Source organism: Bos indicus, chromosome 28 (genome assembly GCF_029378745.1).
Source record: "Bos indicus isolate NIAB-ARS_2022 breed Sahiwal x Tharparkar chromosome 28, NIAB-ARS_B.indTharparkar_mat_pri_1.0, whole genome shotgun sequence".
In the NCBI taxonomy this organism is placed as follows: domain Eukaryota; kingdom Metazoa; phylum Chordata; class Mammalia; order Artiodactyla; family Bovidae; genus Bos; species Bos indicus.
The window spans coordinates 8,989,500-9,006,182 of record NC_091787.1 but is presented as its reverse complement, the minus strand read 5'-3'; the positions used below and the strand labels follow the sequence as shown (position 1 = coordinate 9,006,182).

At 47.6% G+C, this 16,683-nt stretch overlaps 1 protein-coding gene across 1 annotated transcript in view; it reads right to left on the bottom strand.

Annotated features, from left to right (window-relative positions):
* GPR137B (G protein-coupled receptor 137B) overlaps positions 1–16,683 on the bottom strand; it is a 63,842-nt gene that overhangs the window by 34,073 nt on the left and 13,086 nt on the right. Inside the window, 1 exon segment of the mRNA XM_019954140.2 lies at positions 4,102–4,151. Within this exon segment, the coding sequence (XP_019809699.2) occupies positions 4,102–4,151 (50 nt within the window).

Sequence of the window (16,683 nt, the reverse complement as noted above, 5' to 3'; positions counted from 1 at the left end):
CAGTTCCACCTCATATCATCAGGCACTATTAGATCCTGGAGGCTGGGAACCCCTGCACTAGCCTCGGGGCAGTGGTGGTGGCCATTTTTAACTTGCAGTTTCTCAGAGCTGCATGCTGCCTACGTGACCTGTGCAAGGTCTAGAGAGACACTTCTCACATTTACCAATATGGAAATCAGTTCAAGTTTCTCTCTAGGACTGTCCATATTGTGTTTACTTCAGGTAAGTATCACTCGAGTCTATTCTTGGCTCAAGAATAGACCATTCAGGTACTGATGAAGCTATTTGCAGGGCAGGAATAGAGATGCAGACATAAAGCACAGATTTGTGGACACAGCAAGGGATGGGAGAGGGTGGGAGGAACTGAGAGAATAGCATTAAAATGTATATATTAACATATGTAAAACAGATAGCTAGTGGGAAGCTGCTACATAGCACAGGGAGCTCAACCCAGTGCTCTGTGATAACCTAGGGGTGTGGGATGGGATGGGGAGATGGGAAGGAGGTTCAAGAGGGAAGGGACATATGTATACTTGTGGCTGATTCACATGTTGTATGGCAGAAACCAACACAACACTGTAAAGCAATCATCATTTAAAAATTTAAAAAAAAAATTTTTTAAGTCATATCCTACACTGTATTTTTAAACTTAACAAAACAGACCATTTAAGTTGAACATGTCTGCATCTGCCCAAAGGGCTGCTGAGACAAGGGGAGAGAATGGACATAGGGCATTAGCACAACATGCAACTCATGGTAAATTAGTCAAAAACCTTAAATTATGAAGGTTTTCATTAGCTCTCTACACGTTCCCATAGTGATGGAGGGAATCAGGGGCTTAGAGAGAGACAGAGGCAGGGCCAACTGGGAGTCACTAAAAATCTTCAATCTGCTTCCTCAAAAGCCCTGTTTCTTGTTGTTCTATTATTATCTGCTGTGCTTTTGTGAAGAACACAATTTGGAAACATCTAGAACCTCTGGAATCAGCCCTACTGTTTTTGACCCCTTGCTGGTGTTATGCATACATTCTATCCATGTGATGGCAATGAAGCTCCGGAAAAAAGCATAATATGGACATTCAGCTTTTCCAAAGGACTCCTCTTGGGCATTGTTTTAAATACTATGCTCAGTCCTGTCCAACTCTTTGTGACCCCATGGACTGTAGCTTGCCAGGCTCCTCTGACCATGGGATTCGCCAGGCAAGAATACTGGAGTGGGTTGCCATGCCCTCCTGCAGGGGATCTTCTGGACCCAGGAACTGAACCCATGTCTCTTATGAGACGTCTCCCGCACTGGCAGGTGGGTTCTTTACCACTAGCGCCACCGGGAAGCCCAAAAGCCTTTATTGAATTTGTTACAATATTGCTTCCGCATTATGTTTGGTTTTTTGATCACAAGGCTTGTGGATCTCAGCTCCCTGACCCGGGATCGAACCCGCACCGCCTGAATCGGAAGGTAAAGTCTTAACCACTACAGTGGATATAAATTCTTACTCCTCTTTCTTCACTGTGAAAATTCTATGGGACAGTGAGAGGGCACTGGGAACGGAGAAAGCAGAAGACAAGCAGGCCCCACTCACACCCAGACGGTGCAGCTCCCACACTGCTGGAGTGTGGCCCTGGCCACCCACTCAGCTTCTGCTTCCACTCCTCGCCTCAGCTGCTCTGCTTGCATCTGCTGGGTGTGACCCAGAGAGCAAGGTCACAGATGCGACACCAGGCAAGTCCTCGGCCACTCAGGGCTGCTGTGCCCTCACATTTGTAACACAGAGCTCACTCCTCCTCTCCAGCCTCCAAGAGTTGCCGTGAGAACTCAAGGGACCCTGTGCTTCTCCTCCGATGTCACCCAGGGAAGAGTGAGGCCTCATCCTCACCCTCAAGAGCAACTTCTAGAAAAAGGTGTCCCCTCCTGCCTCATCACCTCCTCTGCAGGTACCCTCTGCTGGCCCCGCCTCCTCCTACCATCTTCTCCCTGACCTCAAAGGTGTGACCCCAGCTCCATCCTTCCCCCATCTGAGCCTGTCTCTGGAGGTCCCTGGTCTGTCTTCCTCCTGTTCATCCCCTAGAGTGACAGTGTCCATGTCTCTCTGCCCTGCATCCTCTTCCTCGGGAAATAACATTCCCTCCTCCAGCCTCTGTTACAGCTCTTGTTCAACCAAGTTCCGAAGCTCTTGTCTCGAACCACTGCCTCTGCCCAAATCAACTCACACTCCAAACAGCCTCCTTTGAGGCCCACATCCAAGCTCAATTCTTAATGTTCCCCCTCCTACCCCTCCCAGGTTTTCCTAACACAATCATAGCTCAGTATCTGCAAGGGACACCTTTCAGGCCCCCACAGCCAACACCGAAACCCAAAGATACTCAAGTCCCGGACTGAGAGTGCTGCAGTACATGTCATCTGAGGCATATCGTGCCTCCCGATATGATCCTCTGGAGCCACAGGTGTGGAATCCTTGGATCCCACAACGGAGGGCTGACTGTAAAGCACTGTTACTTTAAACTGACCTTCTTAGAATCAAGTCTGGCAGAAACATGAACTGAACTTCTCAGAAAGCAGTGAAGGGACAGACAAAGAGGACAGATCTGTGGTTGCTAAGAGGAAGGGAAGCATTGGGAGTCTGGGATTAGCAGACCCAACCTAGTATATACAGGATGGAGAAACACCAAGGTCCTCCTGTACAGCACAGGGAATTCTATTCAATATCTTGTGATAAAGCACAGAAAAGGACATGAAAAAGAAGTCATTCTGCTGTACAGCAGAAATTAACACAACATTAAAAATCCACTACACTTCGACAATTTTTTTTTTAAGTAGTAAAGGGAGACAGCAGGATCAGATGAAAAACAAAAACAGCACACACGTCTCATCACTTGTATCTCGGCCTGAGTACGCTGTCACCTAACTTCCTGAACTCCAGCTTCCTGGGATACAAAGGGGGATCAGAGTATACACTTTCAGAACTTTATATAAACAGTCTTTGTGAATTTAAGATGATACCTGTTTAAATGGTGGCTCAGGCAGTAAAGAATCTGCCTGTAATGCAGGAGACCTGGGTTCGATTCCTGGGTTGGGAAGATCCCCTAGAGAAGGGAATGGCAACCCACTCCAGTATTCTTGCCTGGAGAATTCCATGGACCGAGGAGCCTGGTGGGCTACAGTCGATGGGGTTGCAAAGAGTCGGACACGACTGAGCAACTAACACTTTCCCTTTCAATGTGTTTAAATATAATAGGAATATAGTTTTATATATTTGTAAAGTAATAAAATAATTAAAATTTCACTTTGACTCAAGAAGGTAAGAGGCCAAAGTCTCCTTCCCAGAAATGTGTGTCTGGATAGTCGAGCTCTCCCGGGCAGGGACTTGAGACACCTTGACTCGTGTGGCGACTATCTCATGGCTTCTTGACACCTTGTCTCCCTTCCCATTCTGGCCGAGGCTGATCATTCAAGCCACAGGGGAGTTAGCAGGCCTCTTTAAAAACCTGGGGCAAGTAACAGACCCTGCCCACAGGAAAAATATGCAAGTCCACCTCCTGCAATAAATTCAGCCTATGATTTCAGGCTTCCTCTGGTCCAGATTATGAGCCTCTTTTACTCAGCCCCACCCAGATCTCAGCTGCACCTGCACCCGGGCGGGGGGAGGGAGGGGGCCGCCTGGCCACACAGGCATCTTCAGGGAGCCCCTCTTCCTTCTGCTGAGGCCCGTCCCATCCCAAGTGCCTCCAAAAGGTTTAAATGCCATGTGCACGGCTAACTTCCCTTTCTGCTCTCTGGAAGGAAACACACCAGACTCTCATTTCTTTTTTCATTTTTGGCAGTTCCACATGGTATGTTGGATCTTAGTCCCCCAACAGGGATTGAACCCGAGTCACTTGCATTGGCAGCACCGAGCCTTAATCACCGGACCACCGGGGAAGTCCCTACTAGACTTTGTTTCTAATCAAGGCCAGTATGCTGCAAGGCCTGGTAGGTGGTGATCCAGTGAGCAGTGAACTTGACCCCTGACAAGCAGGCAGGTCACAGAGAAGTGATGTGTGAAAATCCTGGCTGGAAACGCGGTTACCTCCAGCCACAGAGAGAATTGCCTCAGCGGGTACTTACCGGTATTTGAGTAATTCTGGAGAATATTTTGACTTGGCTTTAAAAATCACCTGAAATGACAAAAAAGAAAAACAAAAAAATAAGGCAAGTTGGGGCCACAATATACTTGTACTGACAAACTAATATCATTGCTTGGAACTTCTCTTTCCCTTCATGCCCAGGTCACTGTCTCTAAAACTGAAATGTCTACTTTGTAATAAAGTTCGTGAAGCTAAACATTTTCTAGGTTGTGCCTAAATTGTTTTTAAAATTGTAATTTATTTTTATTGAAGGACAATTGCTCTACAATACTGTGTTGGTCTCTGCCAAACATCACCAACAATCGCCCATAGGTATACTTATGTCCCCCCAGCTTGAACCTCCCTCCCCCTGCCCTCCCCATCCCACCCCTCTAGGTTGTTACAGAGCCCAGATTTGAGTTCCCTGAGTCATACAGCATCTTGTCGCTCACATTGTGATGCATGTGGGATCCTAGTTGCCCTACCAGGGGAATCTGTACCCTCTGCAGTGGAAGCATGGAGTCTTAACCACTGGACCACCAGAGAAGTCCTCAGTCAGTCAGTTCAGTCGCTCGGTCATGTCCAACTCTTTGTGACCCCATGGACTGCAGCACATTAGGCTTCCCTGTCCATCACCAATTCCTGGAGCTTGCTCAAACTCATGTCCATCAAGTCGGTGATGCCATCCAACCATCTCATCCTCTGTTGTCCCCTTCTCCTCCTGCCTTCAATCTTTCCCAGCATCAGGATCTTTTCCAATGAGTCAGTTCTTCGCATCAGGTGGCCCAAGTATTGGAGTTTCAGCTTCAGCATCTGTCCCTCCAATGAATATTCAGGGCTGACTTCCTTTAGGATTGACTGGTTTGACCTCCTTGCTGTCCAAGGGACTCTCAAGAGTCTTCTCCAGCACCACAGTTCAAAAGCATCAATTCTTTGGTGCTCAGCTTTCTTTATAATCCAACTCTCACATCCATACATTACTACTGGAAAAACCACAGCTTTGACTAGACAGACCTTTGTCAGCAAAGTAATGTCTCTGCTTTTTAACATGCTGTCTAGGTTGGTCATAGCTTTTCTTCCAAGGAGCAAGCATTTTTTTAATTTCATGACTGCCATCACCATCTGCAGTGATTTTGGAGCCCCGCAAAATAAAGTCTGTCACTGTTTCCATTGTTTCCCCATCTATTTGCCATGAAGTGATGGGACTGAATGCCAAGGTCTTAGTTTTTTTAATCTTGTACTGTTAAGAAAGTTCTAGGCCCCACAACAGATTTCCCAACCTGAGGATGTGGCAAAGGGACTAAGATTCCCCAGGGAAGTCCTTAAGCTGTGCCTAAATTTTAATTTAAATTTTAAAAGCAAAAATATTTAAAAATGGTTAAATGGCTTTTTAAAAAAAGTATTACTGGTCTACCACTGCCTCGAAACATCTCTTATTTTAAGATTTGCATTTGAGCTCATACTTCCCCCAGAGATAAACAACTCACTCTCACATTTTATCAGGATTTTCATTGGTACCAAAAGAATGTGGTTTGAATATATGTGTCCATCAACTCAGGCCTTAAACCTGGCAGCCCACTGGACTATAGGAGTGTCAAACTCAATCATTGTCTATGGATGAAACATTGTGGGAATTTCTCCAGATTTTCACTGCACAATTGTTAATGTGCTCCACCCAGGGGGCAGAAGCTGGCCTGGTAAAGCCCGTGCCAGGCAAAAGAGTGAAGGGAAGACAGAACGCAGGTGTCAGCCCAGGCTCCAGCCCCACCAGACACAAGGCTCTTCCCACGGTGTGTGCGAGGGAGCCTGAGGGGTTCACCAGTTGGGGTCCGGCTGGGGGTGAGGAGGGGCAGCAGTACACCTGCTCATACATTTGCTCTCCTGACCCCTGGTGTTTGTGTGGATGGGAGCAGAACAGAGAGAAGGAAAGGAAGGGCATGGGAAAGTGAGGGTATTCATTCAAAGATGCTCGTGCTGTGGACGGAGGGGACCAGATGGCCCGCCTCCAGGCACTCCCTCTCCACGGAGCTCCTAACACAGGCCCTGGTCCCCACCTTGCCTCGTGCTGGCCCTGAGGGCTGCTGTGACCCTCTGGGAACCCAATGTCCCCCAGTGGGCCCCGCCCTCCTGGCCCAGCCCCACCTCACTAATCTGCTGGCATCCTCAGTCTGTGGGGCCCCTGGTACTTCCCTAGAGATTTGCTCAGTGCCTCCACTTCCAAGCACAAAAGGGGAGAAATCATGCCTAAGTGGTAAGGAGCGAAGGACAAGGGGAGTGAGGGCATGGTCCTGGCAACAGGGGAGGAAGGGACAGGCAGCTCTAGGGTACAGTGGCGGGGTGGTGGCGGGGGGGTCACAGGGCTTTGATACTGTCATCCTGTCTGAGGAGCAAGCAGTGAGAATCAGTTTGCTGGAGGCGTATGTGAACGTAATCTAGGGGAAGCCTTCAGTGGATCCAAATGCCTGGTGGTGTGTCTGGGGGTGCAGCCAGATGTCACAAGGGGCAGTGAGCCTCCAGGTGACTCTAGGGGCCAACTACCACAACCCATGTGCAAAAGAAGCAGCCAGCCCCTTGGAATCTTTTTAGAGACACTCTTCTGAGGACCATCAGTAGTAATTCTCCAACTTACAGGAACTGCCCAGGAAACCTGCTAAAGATGCACATCCCAGCGCCCCACCTTCAGAGATGCCAAGCCAGTGGGCCTGGACTGGGGCCCAGTGCCCACCTCGAGGAATTCAGATTTGCCTAGCCCAAGGACTGTGTGTGTGCGTTCATTCGCTCAGTCGTGTCCTACTCTTTTCGACCCCATGGACTATAGCCTACCAGGGTCCTCTGACCATGGAATTTTCCTGGAGTGGGTTGCCATTTCCTTCTCCATGAGATCTTCCCAACCCAGGGATGGAAACCGAGTCTCCTGCCTGCATTGGCAGGTAGATTCTTTACCACAGTGCCCAAGGACTACCTCTTAGGGACTATTAAAGAGATTAAATTGCCTGACCTAATATTCTTTTCTTACTTTTAAAGGTAGCCAAACATCAAAAAGGTTTTTTGTGTTTTTTAATTGGTGAACCACCTATGGTTTATTGCTTAGAATGCCCTCTCCCCATCTGGCCAGCAGAAATCCTATGCATCTTTATTTTTTTGCTGCACGATATGTGGGATCTTAGCTCCCCAACCAGAGATTGAACCCGAGCCCCCTGCAGTGGAAGCACAGAGTCTTAACCACTGGCCCACCAGGTAAGTCCTTGACCCAATATTCTTAAACAGCTTTGCGATCATTCATTTCAAACACACTGAAATAGGTGATCACAGTAATTAGGTGACAGCAAGAGTCCAGGTAGGGGTGCCAAGCACAGAGATCGGGAGATGCTCCGAGTCCATGGGCAGGACCCCCTCCCCAAGTCTCAAACTTACACTAATGCGCCACCAATCAAGAACTCTAATCCGCAGAATCCACATCTGGGGGAGAAGGGACTGCAGATATTCCTATAGACCTTCCAATAAGCAAATCCACACCTCACTTTTTGAAACACATTTCAGATTGTCACAGGAGAGCATTCCAGACTTACAGAAGAATCATTTTGTTTCTGACATGAGTTCTGTCTCTGTCCTAGATCCTTTTTGGAAGGAGGTAGGAAGTAGGAGTTCACATCGTAAATAAAGTGCCTGGTGATAACACAAAAAGATGACGTGAGTACACCGCCCTTACGTCAAACAGGCCCCTAGCTCAGCTTTCTCTGCTCCCATGGGATTTTAGGCAAGTCACATCACCTCTGGTATTTCTCTTCAGTCCATAAAGAGAAATGTTATAAAAACAACCTCTCTTAGGAATAAGGCATAGATTAGTCAGTGACTCCAAAGTTCTGTTACAAAATAAAATCCTGACCCGTGCAACCCATAACAGTGTTCTCAGAAAAATGCTACTAGTACTTGTTCATAGTACATAGTACTTGAGGATCTTGCTTTTAAATACAAGATAATTCTTCACAGATATCAGAGTGAGGATGTGAAACTACAGCGTTTTTAAACCACTTTAAAAATTGAAGTATATCTAATTTACAAATTTCCTGTTAGTTTCAGGTGTACGGCAAAGTGATTCAGTTATACACACACACATGTCACTGTTGAGGTTTGTCATAGCTTTTCTTCCAAGGAGCAAGCATCTTTTAATTTCATGGCTGCAGTCACCATACACACACACACACACACACACATATATATATATTCTTTTTCAGATTCTTTTCCATTACAGGTATCACAAGATTGTGAACACAGTTCCCTGTGCTATACAGTAGGTCCTTATTGTTTACCTATTTTATACATAGCAGTTGTATCTGTTAATCCCTGTTAATGCCTAATTTATCCCCATCTTCTCAGTAACCATACATTTGCTTTCTATGCCTGTGAGTCTATTCTGTTTTGTAAATAAGTGAAATTGCGTCATTTTTTTTTTTTTTTAGATTCCACACATAAGTGATGTCATATGATATTGAAAGTACAGTATTTTTTTAGTGTTTGAACTTACCAAGGAAACACACAAATAATATTTTAACACTTTGGGGGGCTTACTCGGTGGCAGGTAACTCAGTTGACTCTCATACCAGGGCCATCGCTGGGTTCCTGAAAACCACCCACAGGTCTATGCTATGGACTCAGCTCTGTGCAAAGTGCAGTCGTGGATCAAAGAAAAATTTGACCCCTTCCGCCTTCAACAGGGTTATGGTCCTACTGGCAAGGTAAGACCTGGACAGGGCGAAGGACAAGAGGAGATGTCCACAGAAAGGCTGTGGGCTCGGGTGGTCAGAGCACAGGAGGCTGATCTGCAGGTCAGAGGCTCAGCCTTGGGCTGGGCGTATCGGCTCATTCTGCTCATCTCACAGAGACGGCTCCTGGTGCCACCAGGATGGCACAAGAGCACATGTGTGGATCAGTCAACTCACGGCTCATCGGGTGCCCAGCTCACTGCCACCACTTGGCCAGAACTGGGTCTTGGGGGCAAAAGCAGCTAAGTCCTCCCAACTGAAAGCATAGCCCACCTGCACACCATCCTCCTCTATAAACAAAACAAAAGCCATTTGTCTACTTCCCACAGCTGGATGGGGCATGAACTAAAAGAGAGTCAGGCATGGGAGGACAGCCTGGACCCCCAGAGGCTCCTTCCTGGAACACGGTAAAGGTCAGGGTTCCCAGCCATGACCATCAGATATCTGGGCCAGGACTTGAACTTTATAAACCACCACATGCTTTGCCCCCACAGTTTTCCTTTTAAGAAATGACTCTGAGGCTGGGCTTCTCAAGGTGCACCCACAGAACTGGGAAATCACAAGGGTGACTAAGCAAACAGGTCATATTAGGAAACAAATTTAGAACCTGCTAGGCCACCCAGCTTTTCCCTGCAGGAATCCCCAGAGCCTTTAAAAGGCTTTGCTCTACATTGTAAATCTTCAAGGGAAATGCACAGTATGCAGCAGTTTTCCAAAGGTATCTGGCCACTGAAGGTGTTCCTAATGAGTGTTCCAGGAAACAGAGTTTGGGAAACACTGCCTTTAAGGCACTAAACATGGGTGGAATGTTCACCGCAGCCTTCATCATCATCATCACTATCGCCACAACAAACAGGAAACAATGGTAACTTTAAATCACACTCAGCCTTCAACTGCATGAACACAGGCACCAATCAATCAAGGCACCGAGCCCAAGGGGCCCCCCAGGCCAAGCATTCTACCCCACAAGGGACCCAGAGCTCCACCTTGTAAAAAGATGGGGGAACCCCACAAAACGCATACCCTCTTAAAATCCACATCCCTGGCTGAAGGAGGAAAGTCATTACCAGGTAAGGACACAATCTGATACACAATATTAATAAACTGTTTGACCCTCTTGAAGCTAAAAGCAAGGCTGACAGATAATGACCTCAAAAGAAAAGCCTCCACCATGATTTGTAAAAGCTCCGTCCACTCTTGGTAATTTGTGGCAATTACTGTCGACCCCGGAACAACAAAGGAATTAGGAACACCCACCGTCCACACTGGTGGCTCAGAGGTTAAAGCGTCTGCCTGGAATGAGGGAGACTCGGGTTCAATCCCTGGATCAGGAAGATCCCCTGGAGAAGGAAATGGCAACCCACTCCAGTACTCTTGCCTGGAGAATCCCATGGAGGGAGGATCCTGGTAAGCTACAATCCATGGGGTCGCAAAGAGTCAGACACGACTGAGCGACTTCACTTCACTTCACCATCCACACAGGTGAAAATCTGAGTAGAATTCATCATGGGCCCTCAGTGTAAAGACAGCTTCTATATATCTATGGATTCAATGGTGTAGTTCTGTAGTACCTACTGCAGACAAAAATCCACATTGAAGTGGACCCGTGCTGTTTAAGAAGCAAATGTTTATGTCTTGGGACTTGCCTGGTGGTCCTGTGATTAAGACTGTGCATTTCCATTGCAAGGGGCATGGGTTTGATCCCTGATCAGGGAACTAAGATCTCTCAGGCTGTGCAGCACAGCCAAAAAATTAATTATTAAAAACTTTAATTAAAAAATGTTTATGTCTTGAATTCAACTGGGCCTTTTCAAGCTGTACTTAAAAATTTAAAAACTCTGTCCTGTCCTTCAAGTTAACCCTTAACCTAAGTTCCCTTAAAGCTGTATTTAAATTCCTGGCATTTCAAACTCACATAGTATATATTTAACTTTTGCCCTCACTAAATAAAGTACATAAATGTCTGGACCAAGTTTTTTTTTTTTTTTTTTTTAAATCCAAACTCTCCTACTTATCCCTCCCCCTTTCCTGTCTATGCTCCAGAGAACTTCATTAAAGATTGATTAGTGCCCAGAAGTAGAGCTAACCCTCCTGGGCTGACTCCAGCTCTCTTATCAGGCTGTCCATCTCTTAGAGTCTGTGCTGGCTCCTGCTGACCTCAGCAAGAGCTGGCTAGGAAGGGGACAGGGTTCCTGAGGGAGGAGGCAGACAAGGATGAACTATTCCTCCATATTTTACAGCTACTGCTACTGACAAGGTGAGCTCAGGCTCCTCCCTGTAAAACCAGACCCACCAAATGGGAGGGTAGGATGACAGGGACCATCAGAAGGGCTGGGGACAAGGGAGACCAGATAAAAATTCCAATTCTCCCCACACTCAGATTGATGGTATTTGTGGTAGATCAACTGACACTGAGCACCAAATCTGAGATTAACAATTAAGAAAAGATGGAAAGACTGGTCCCTGACCTCAACAAACTCACAACCAGAGATAGACATGGTGTGAGGAGGTATGAGGAGATGTGAGAAGATGTGAGGAAGTGTGAGGTGATGTGAGGAAACCTGAGGAAATGTGAGGAGGTGAGAGGAGACATGAGAAGCTGTAAGGAGATTTAAGGAGTGAGAGGAGACATGAAGAGGTGTAAGGAGACCTGAAGAGGTATAAGGAGGTGTGAGGACATGGGAAGCGGTAGGAGGAGATGTGTGGAGGTGAAAGGTGTGAGGTGGTGAGGTGTGAGGACATGGGAAGCGGTAGGAGGAGATGTGTGGAGGTGAAAGGTGTGAGGTGGTGCAAGGTGCTGTGAGGAGACATGAAGAGGTGTGAGGAGATGTGTGGAGGAGTGGGGTATGAGGTGGTGTGAGGAGACATGAGGAGGTGTGAGGAGATGTGAAGAGATGTGAGGAGACGTGAAGAGGTATATGGAGATATATGGAGGCGTGGGGTGTGAGGTGATGTGAGGTGGTGTGAGGAGACATGAGGAGGTGTGAGGAGATATGAAGAGATACGTGGAGGTGTGGGGTGTGAGATGATGTGAGGTGGTGTGAGAGACATGAAGAGGTGTGTGAAGGTGTGGGGTATGACGTGGTATGAGGTAGTGTGAGGAAACATGAGGAGGTGTGAGGAGATATGAAGAGGTAGATGGAGATATATGGAGTTGTGGGGTGTGAGATGATGTGAGGTGGTGTGAGAGACATTAAGAGGTGTGAGGAGATGTGTGGAGGTGTGGGGTGTGACGTGGTGTGAGGAGACATGAAGCGGTGTGAGGAGACGTGAAGAGGTATATGGAGATATATGGAGGTGTGGGGTGTGAGATGATGTGAGGTGGTATGAGGAGACATGAGGAGGTGTAAGGAGACAGGAGGAGGTATGAGGAGATGTGTGGAAATGTGGGATGTGAGATTATGTGAGGTGGTATGAGGAGATGTGAGGTGGTGTGAGGAGACATGAGGAGGTGTGAGGAGATGTGTGGAAATGTGGGGTGTGAGATGATGTGAGGTAGTGTGAGGAGACATGAAGAGGTACGAGGAGATGTGAGAAAGTATGAGGAGATGTGAGGTGGTGTGAGGAGACATGAAGAGGTATAATGAGGAGATGTGTGGAAGTGTGAGGTGGTGTGAGGAGACATGAGGACATGTGTGGAGGTGTGAGGTGATATGAGGTGGTGTGAGGAGACATGAGGAGATGTGAGGAGGTGTGAAATATGAGGAAGTGAGATTATGGGGAGATGAGGCTGTCTGAGGGGAACCTGGACTCCCTGGGAAAGGTCAGGGGGGCAGCAGGCTAGGCTGGGATGCAAGTCCAGGTGAGGAAGGAGGCAGCAACCTGAAGTCAGTTAAGGCAGGTGCATATCCCTGGTAAGAGATCACAGAAGCTTTTCAGTAGAATTGACACCATCACAAATCGGAGCTGTGCTTCAAGGTCAGGGGTGGGGGTGCGAGGGGACCAGAGTCAAAGGGCTGGCTAGCGGTTCAGAGAGAAGTTTGTGAAAACAGAGGTGGGTGTTTATGTGGAAATCGAAGACAAAATGTAGTCTAGGGGATGCCTGGGTCTGGGGGCTTGGGGAGATATGGGGTGACTGCTAAGGGTTCCAGGATTTCTTCTGAGGGTGACAAAAAATGTTCCGAACTTTTATGAAACAAAACAGACTCAAAGACATAGAGAATAGACTTGTGGTTGCCAAGGGGGAGGGGGTGGGAGGGATGGACTGGGAGTTTGGGGTTAGCAGGTACAGACTATTACATTTAGAATGGATAAACGAGGTTCTACTGCACAGACAGGGAGCTACATTCAACATCCTAGAATAAACCATAATGGAAATGAATGCAAAAGAGTGTGTGTGTGTATGTAAATGAGTGTGTGTGTATGTATAACTGAGTCACTTTGTTGTACAGCAGAAATCAACACAACTTTGTAAATCAACAATACTTCAACTTTTTAAAAATGTTCTGAAACCGATGGTGGTGATGGCTGTACAAATCTGTGAACATTGAACTTTAAATGGGGAACTGTATAGTGAATTTGTCTCAATCAACATAAAGTAGCAGAAAGGCAGGAAAGGAGCAGGTGGGGGAGGGGCGGGGGAACAGCACGTGGGTGGGCAAATGGGGAGAAGGAAACCCGGGTGCAGGACCATCAGGGTGCTGGGTGCAGCCCAGAAGAGGGACCGGATAACTACAGAGAGCTGGGCCTGGCTCTGGCAGATGGGAATGCGCCTGGAGGAGGAAGTGGGGAACGCTGGACGGAAGGAGGCAGGAGGAAGTGGGAGTGGGGAGTCTATTCTAGAGCGCCAGCCACTCTTTAAAAATGTCTTTGTGAAATGAAAGAGAGATTATTCAAGGGCACTAGGACCAGGTTTAAGATCAGCAGCATGGGCCCCGGGATTACAGAGCAGAGGGAGGGAGAGGCGGGAGGCTGGGATGCAGAAGACAGAGAGGAGCTGAGCAGCAGTTTCCATGGAAACTCCCATCCTGTCGTGGGAATAATGCATCTTCCTCTCACAGATGCCTGTTGGTCTCAGTATCATCTCCATGGCCTTTAAAAGTCCTACTAGAACAGATGTCCATGACAGGAAAGTCAAGTGACATTCTGAAGATTTAATTCAGGTTTGGGGAAGCAGAAATATCACCCCCAAGTTGGCCTGAAGGAGGCTGGGGAGGTGGGGGAGAGCTCACCTCTGTTCCCAGCCCACCCCCACTCTCCTCACTCCCCCACCAGCCCCTCACCCAGATGCAGGCTCTGTGCCCTCTTGGCAACCTTAGGCCCTTCCCATCACCTCTCAGATGACGCAGGACAGCCCAGAGAGCTGCAGCCTATGACGTACTCTCTTGACAGAAGCACAAAGGTTCCAGAAGCAGCCGCTGCCCTGGGCCTCCCTCCCCTCATAAATTACAGCCCCTGTCCGCCTCACTGATTCTATTCCCAGCCTTTGAAGTCCTGCCTGCCTGCCTTTTCCTCCTACCAACCCCAGCTGGCCTTTGCTGCTCCACAGAGATTTCTCCTCCGGTCATACCGGCTGTTTTCTGGCAGGAAGGTCTGCGGCTCTTTCCTGTGGGGATGACAGCGTCCCTTGTGCATTATGCGAAACTAAACAAAAGTAACCTCTTCTGTCCCCAGAGGCAGCAGCCGTGACGGCTCAATGAAACACTATGCCTCCAGACCTGTATTTGATTCACAATTTCTCTAGGTGGCCATTTTGCTTTACAAATTCCAGCCCCCGCTCCCCTCCCCAAGGCATGACCCATGTCAACAGAGTTTCCATTGCGGTACCACCACTTCCTGAAGCAAACAGGTAGGTGGACACTTTGCAACCTTCCCACCCTGAACAGGCTCCAGACCGCAGGCCCAGGCTGGACACTTGGTCCTGCATCTGCGATCCTGCCGGGGGGCGGGGGGCGAAGGCCCCTGGAGACTCTCAGAGCAACTGAGAGGGTCTGCAACTCTGTGTGCACCAAACAGACCCATGTCTAAACCAATCTCTGCCACCCCCATACTATTTTTAAGTGTATGTATGAAAATTCATTTGAAAATGGTACACATTTATGGTAGGTTTAAACTTTGCCATAAACCATGTCACCTACACAAAGAAATAATCTAACCAAAACTCTTGAACCCACCATGAAGTTCAGTTCTTTTGACACTGCTCTGCTTGCTCCAGGGCCTTTTCTCTTTTTTTTTTAAGATTTTATTTTGATGTAGACCATTTTTTAAGTCTTTATTGACTTTGTTACAATATGGCTTCTGTTTTATGTTTTTTGGGGTTTTTGGCCACAAGGCATGTGGGATCTTGGCTCCCCACCCAGGGATTGAACCCACACCCCCTACATTGGAAGGTGAAGTCTTAACCACTGGTTTTCCAGAGAAGTCCTGAATTTTATCTCTAATTGAAAAAACACCATTGAAGCCCCCAGCATCTTTCTCCTTGGTTCTGATCCCTCAGAACAGAGAGAATGTCCACCTCACTCTGGTATTCTGAGAGCCAGAAGGCTTCTACTTTTAAGAGGATAAATAATACGTAGTCTGCTCTTGTATGGCATCTCAGTTTGAATCAATGCTTTCCATCCCCTTCTGCAACTTGTCTGTTCACCTGTCATGAGGAGTTTGCAATGTATCGATGCTGAAACACGTGGCTCTCGTTCACGTGTTCTCACTAAGGGCAGTATCCCACTGTCTGTAGGTCACAGATGTGTGTCCATTCCAGCAGAGAGACATTTAAGGATTGTTAAGAGTGTGGGAATTCCCTGGTAACTCCAGTGGTTAGGACTCAGCTCAGAGACAGGGCCCAGGTTTGATCCCTGGTCAGGGAACTAAGATCCTGCAACCCATGCAGGATATATTTAGATATACATAAAACTTAAAAGTGGCTTCCCTCAGGATTCAGATGGTAAAGAATCCACCTTCGAAGTGGGAGACCCAGGTTCGAGCCTGGGGTCAGGAAGATACCCTGGAGAAGGAAATGGCAGCCCACTCCAATATCCTTGCCTGGAAAATTCCATGGACAGAACGGCTTGACAGACTATAGTCCACAGGGTCACCATGACAAAGAGTCAGATATGACTGAGTGACTAAGCACACACACACACACACCAAAAAAAAAAAAAAAAACTTTAAAGAAGTGTGGACTCTGGAGCTGGTTTCCCTGGGCTTGAATCCTGACTCTACCAGTGATCAGCTGTGTGACTTTAGAAAAGTTACCTAACCTCTCTGTGCTTCAAGAACCTCATCTGTAAAATGAAACTAATAATCGTGCCCATCTCATAGGTTTCTCTGAGGACGAGGTGAATTCACACAGAGCGCTCACCTATCAGACACCTTCTCAGTGTTTACGTGTGTGGCCTCTGCTGATCTGATTATTATTAGTCCCGGCATTTGCTCTCAAACCACGACTCTAAGCGCACAACTACCAAACTGTGATCATAAATGCTCTCTTGACCATAAAAGGCACTTTCATACTCAAAAAGGCTAGGAACCACTGACACATTCACCATGTGTGCTCGTGATCCCTCTGCGCTGCCCACTTCCTGATATATTGGGGAAATTATGCAAAGCCTGAGGCCCCAGGCTCCCTGGCTGACAGTCATTAGTCTGTGTTTCCACATGCTGAGCATCCTCATTCACCAGAGCAGGGTGGCTCGACCTGCATTTTGTTCATTTCTGGAGTCTGCTAAATCCAAATGCAGATGTCTCCCTTTCTGTAGCAATCCCTTAAGAAGAGCAAGACGGGTCCAGCATTTCAGGTCTCCTCTCTGAGACCTCAAGGGCAGGGGTGACGTCTCTACGTCAGCGGACACTGGCCATGTGTTTAAAGCCACAGGATATATGAA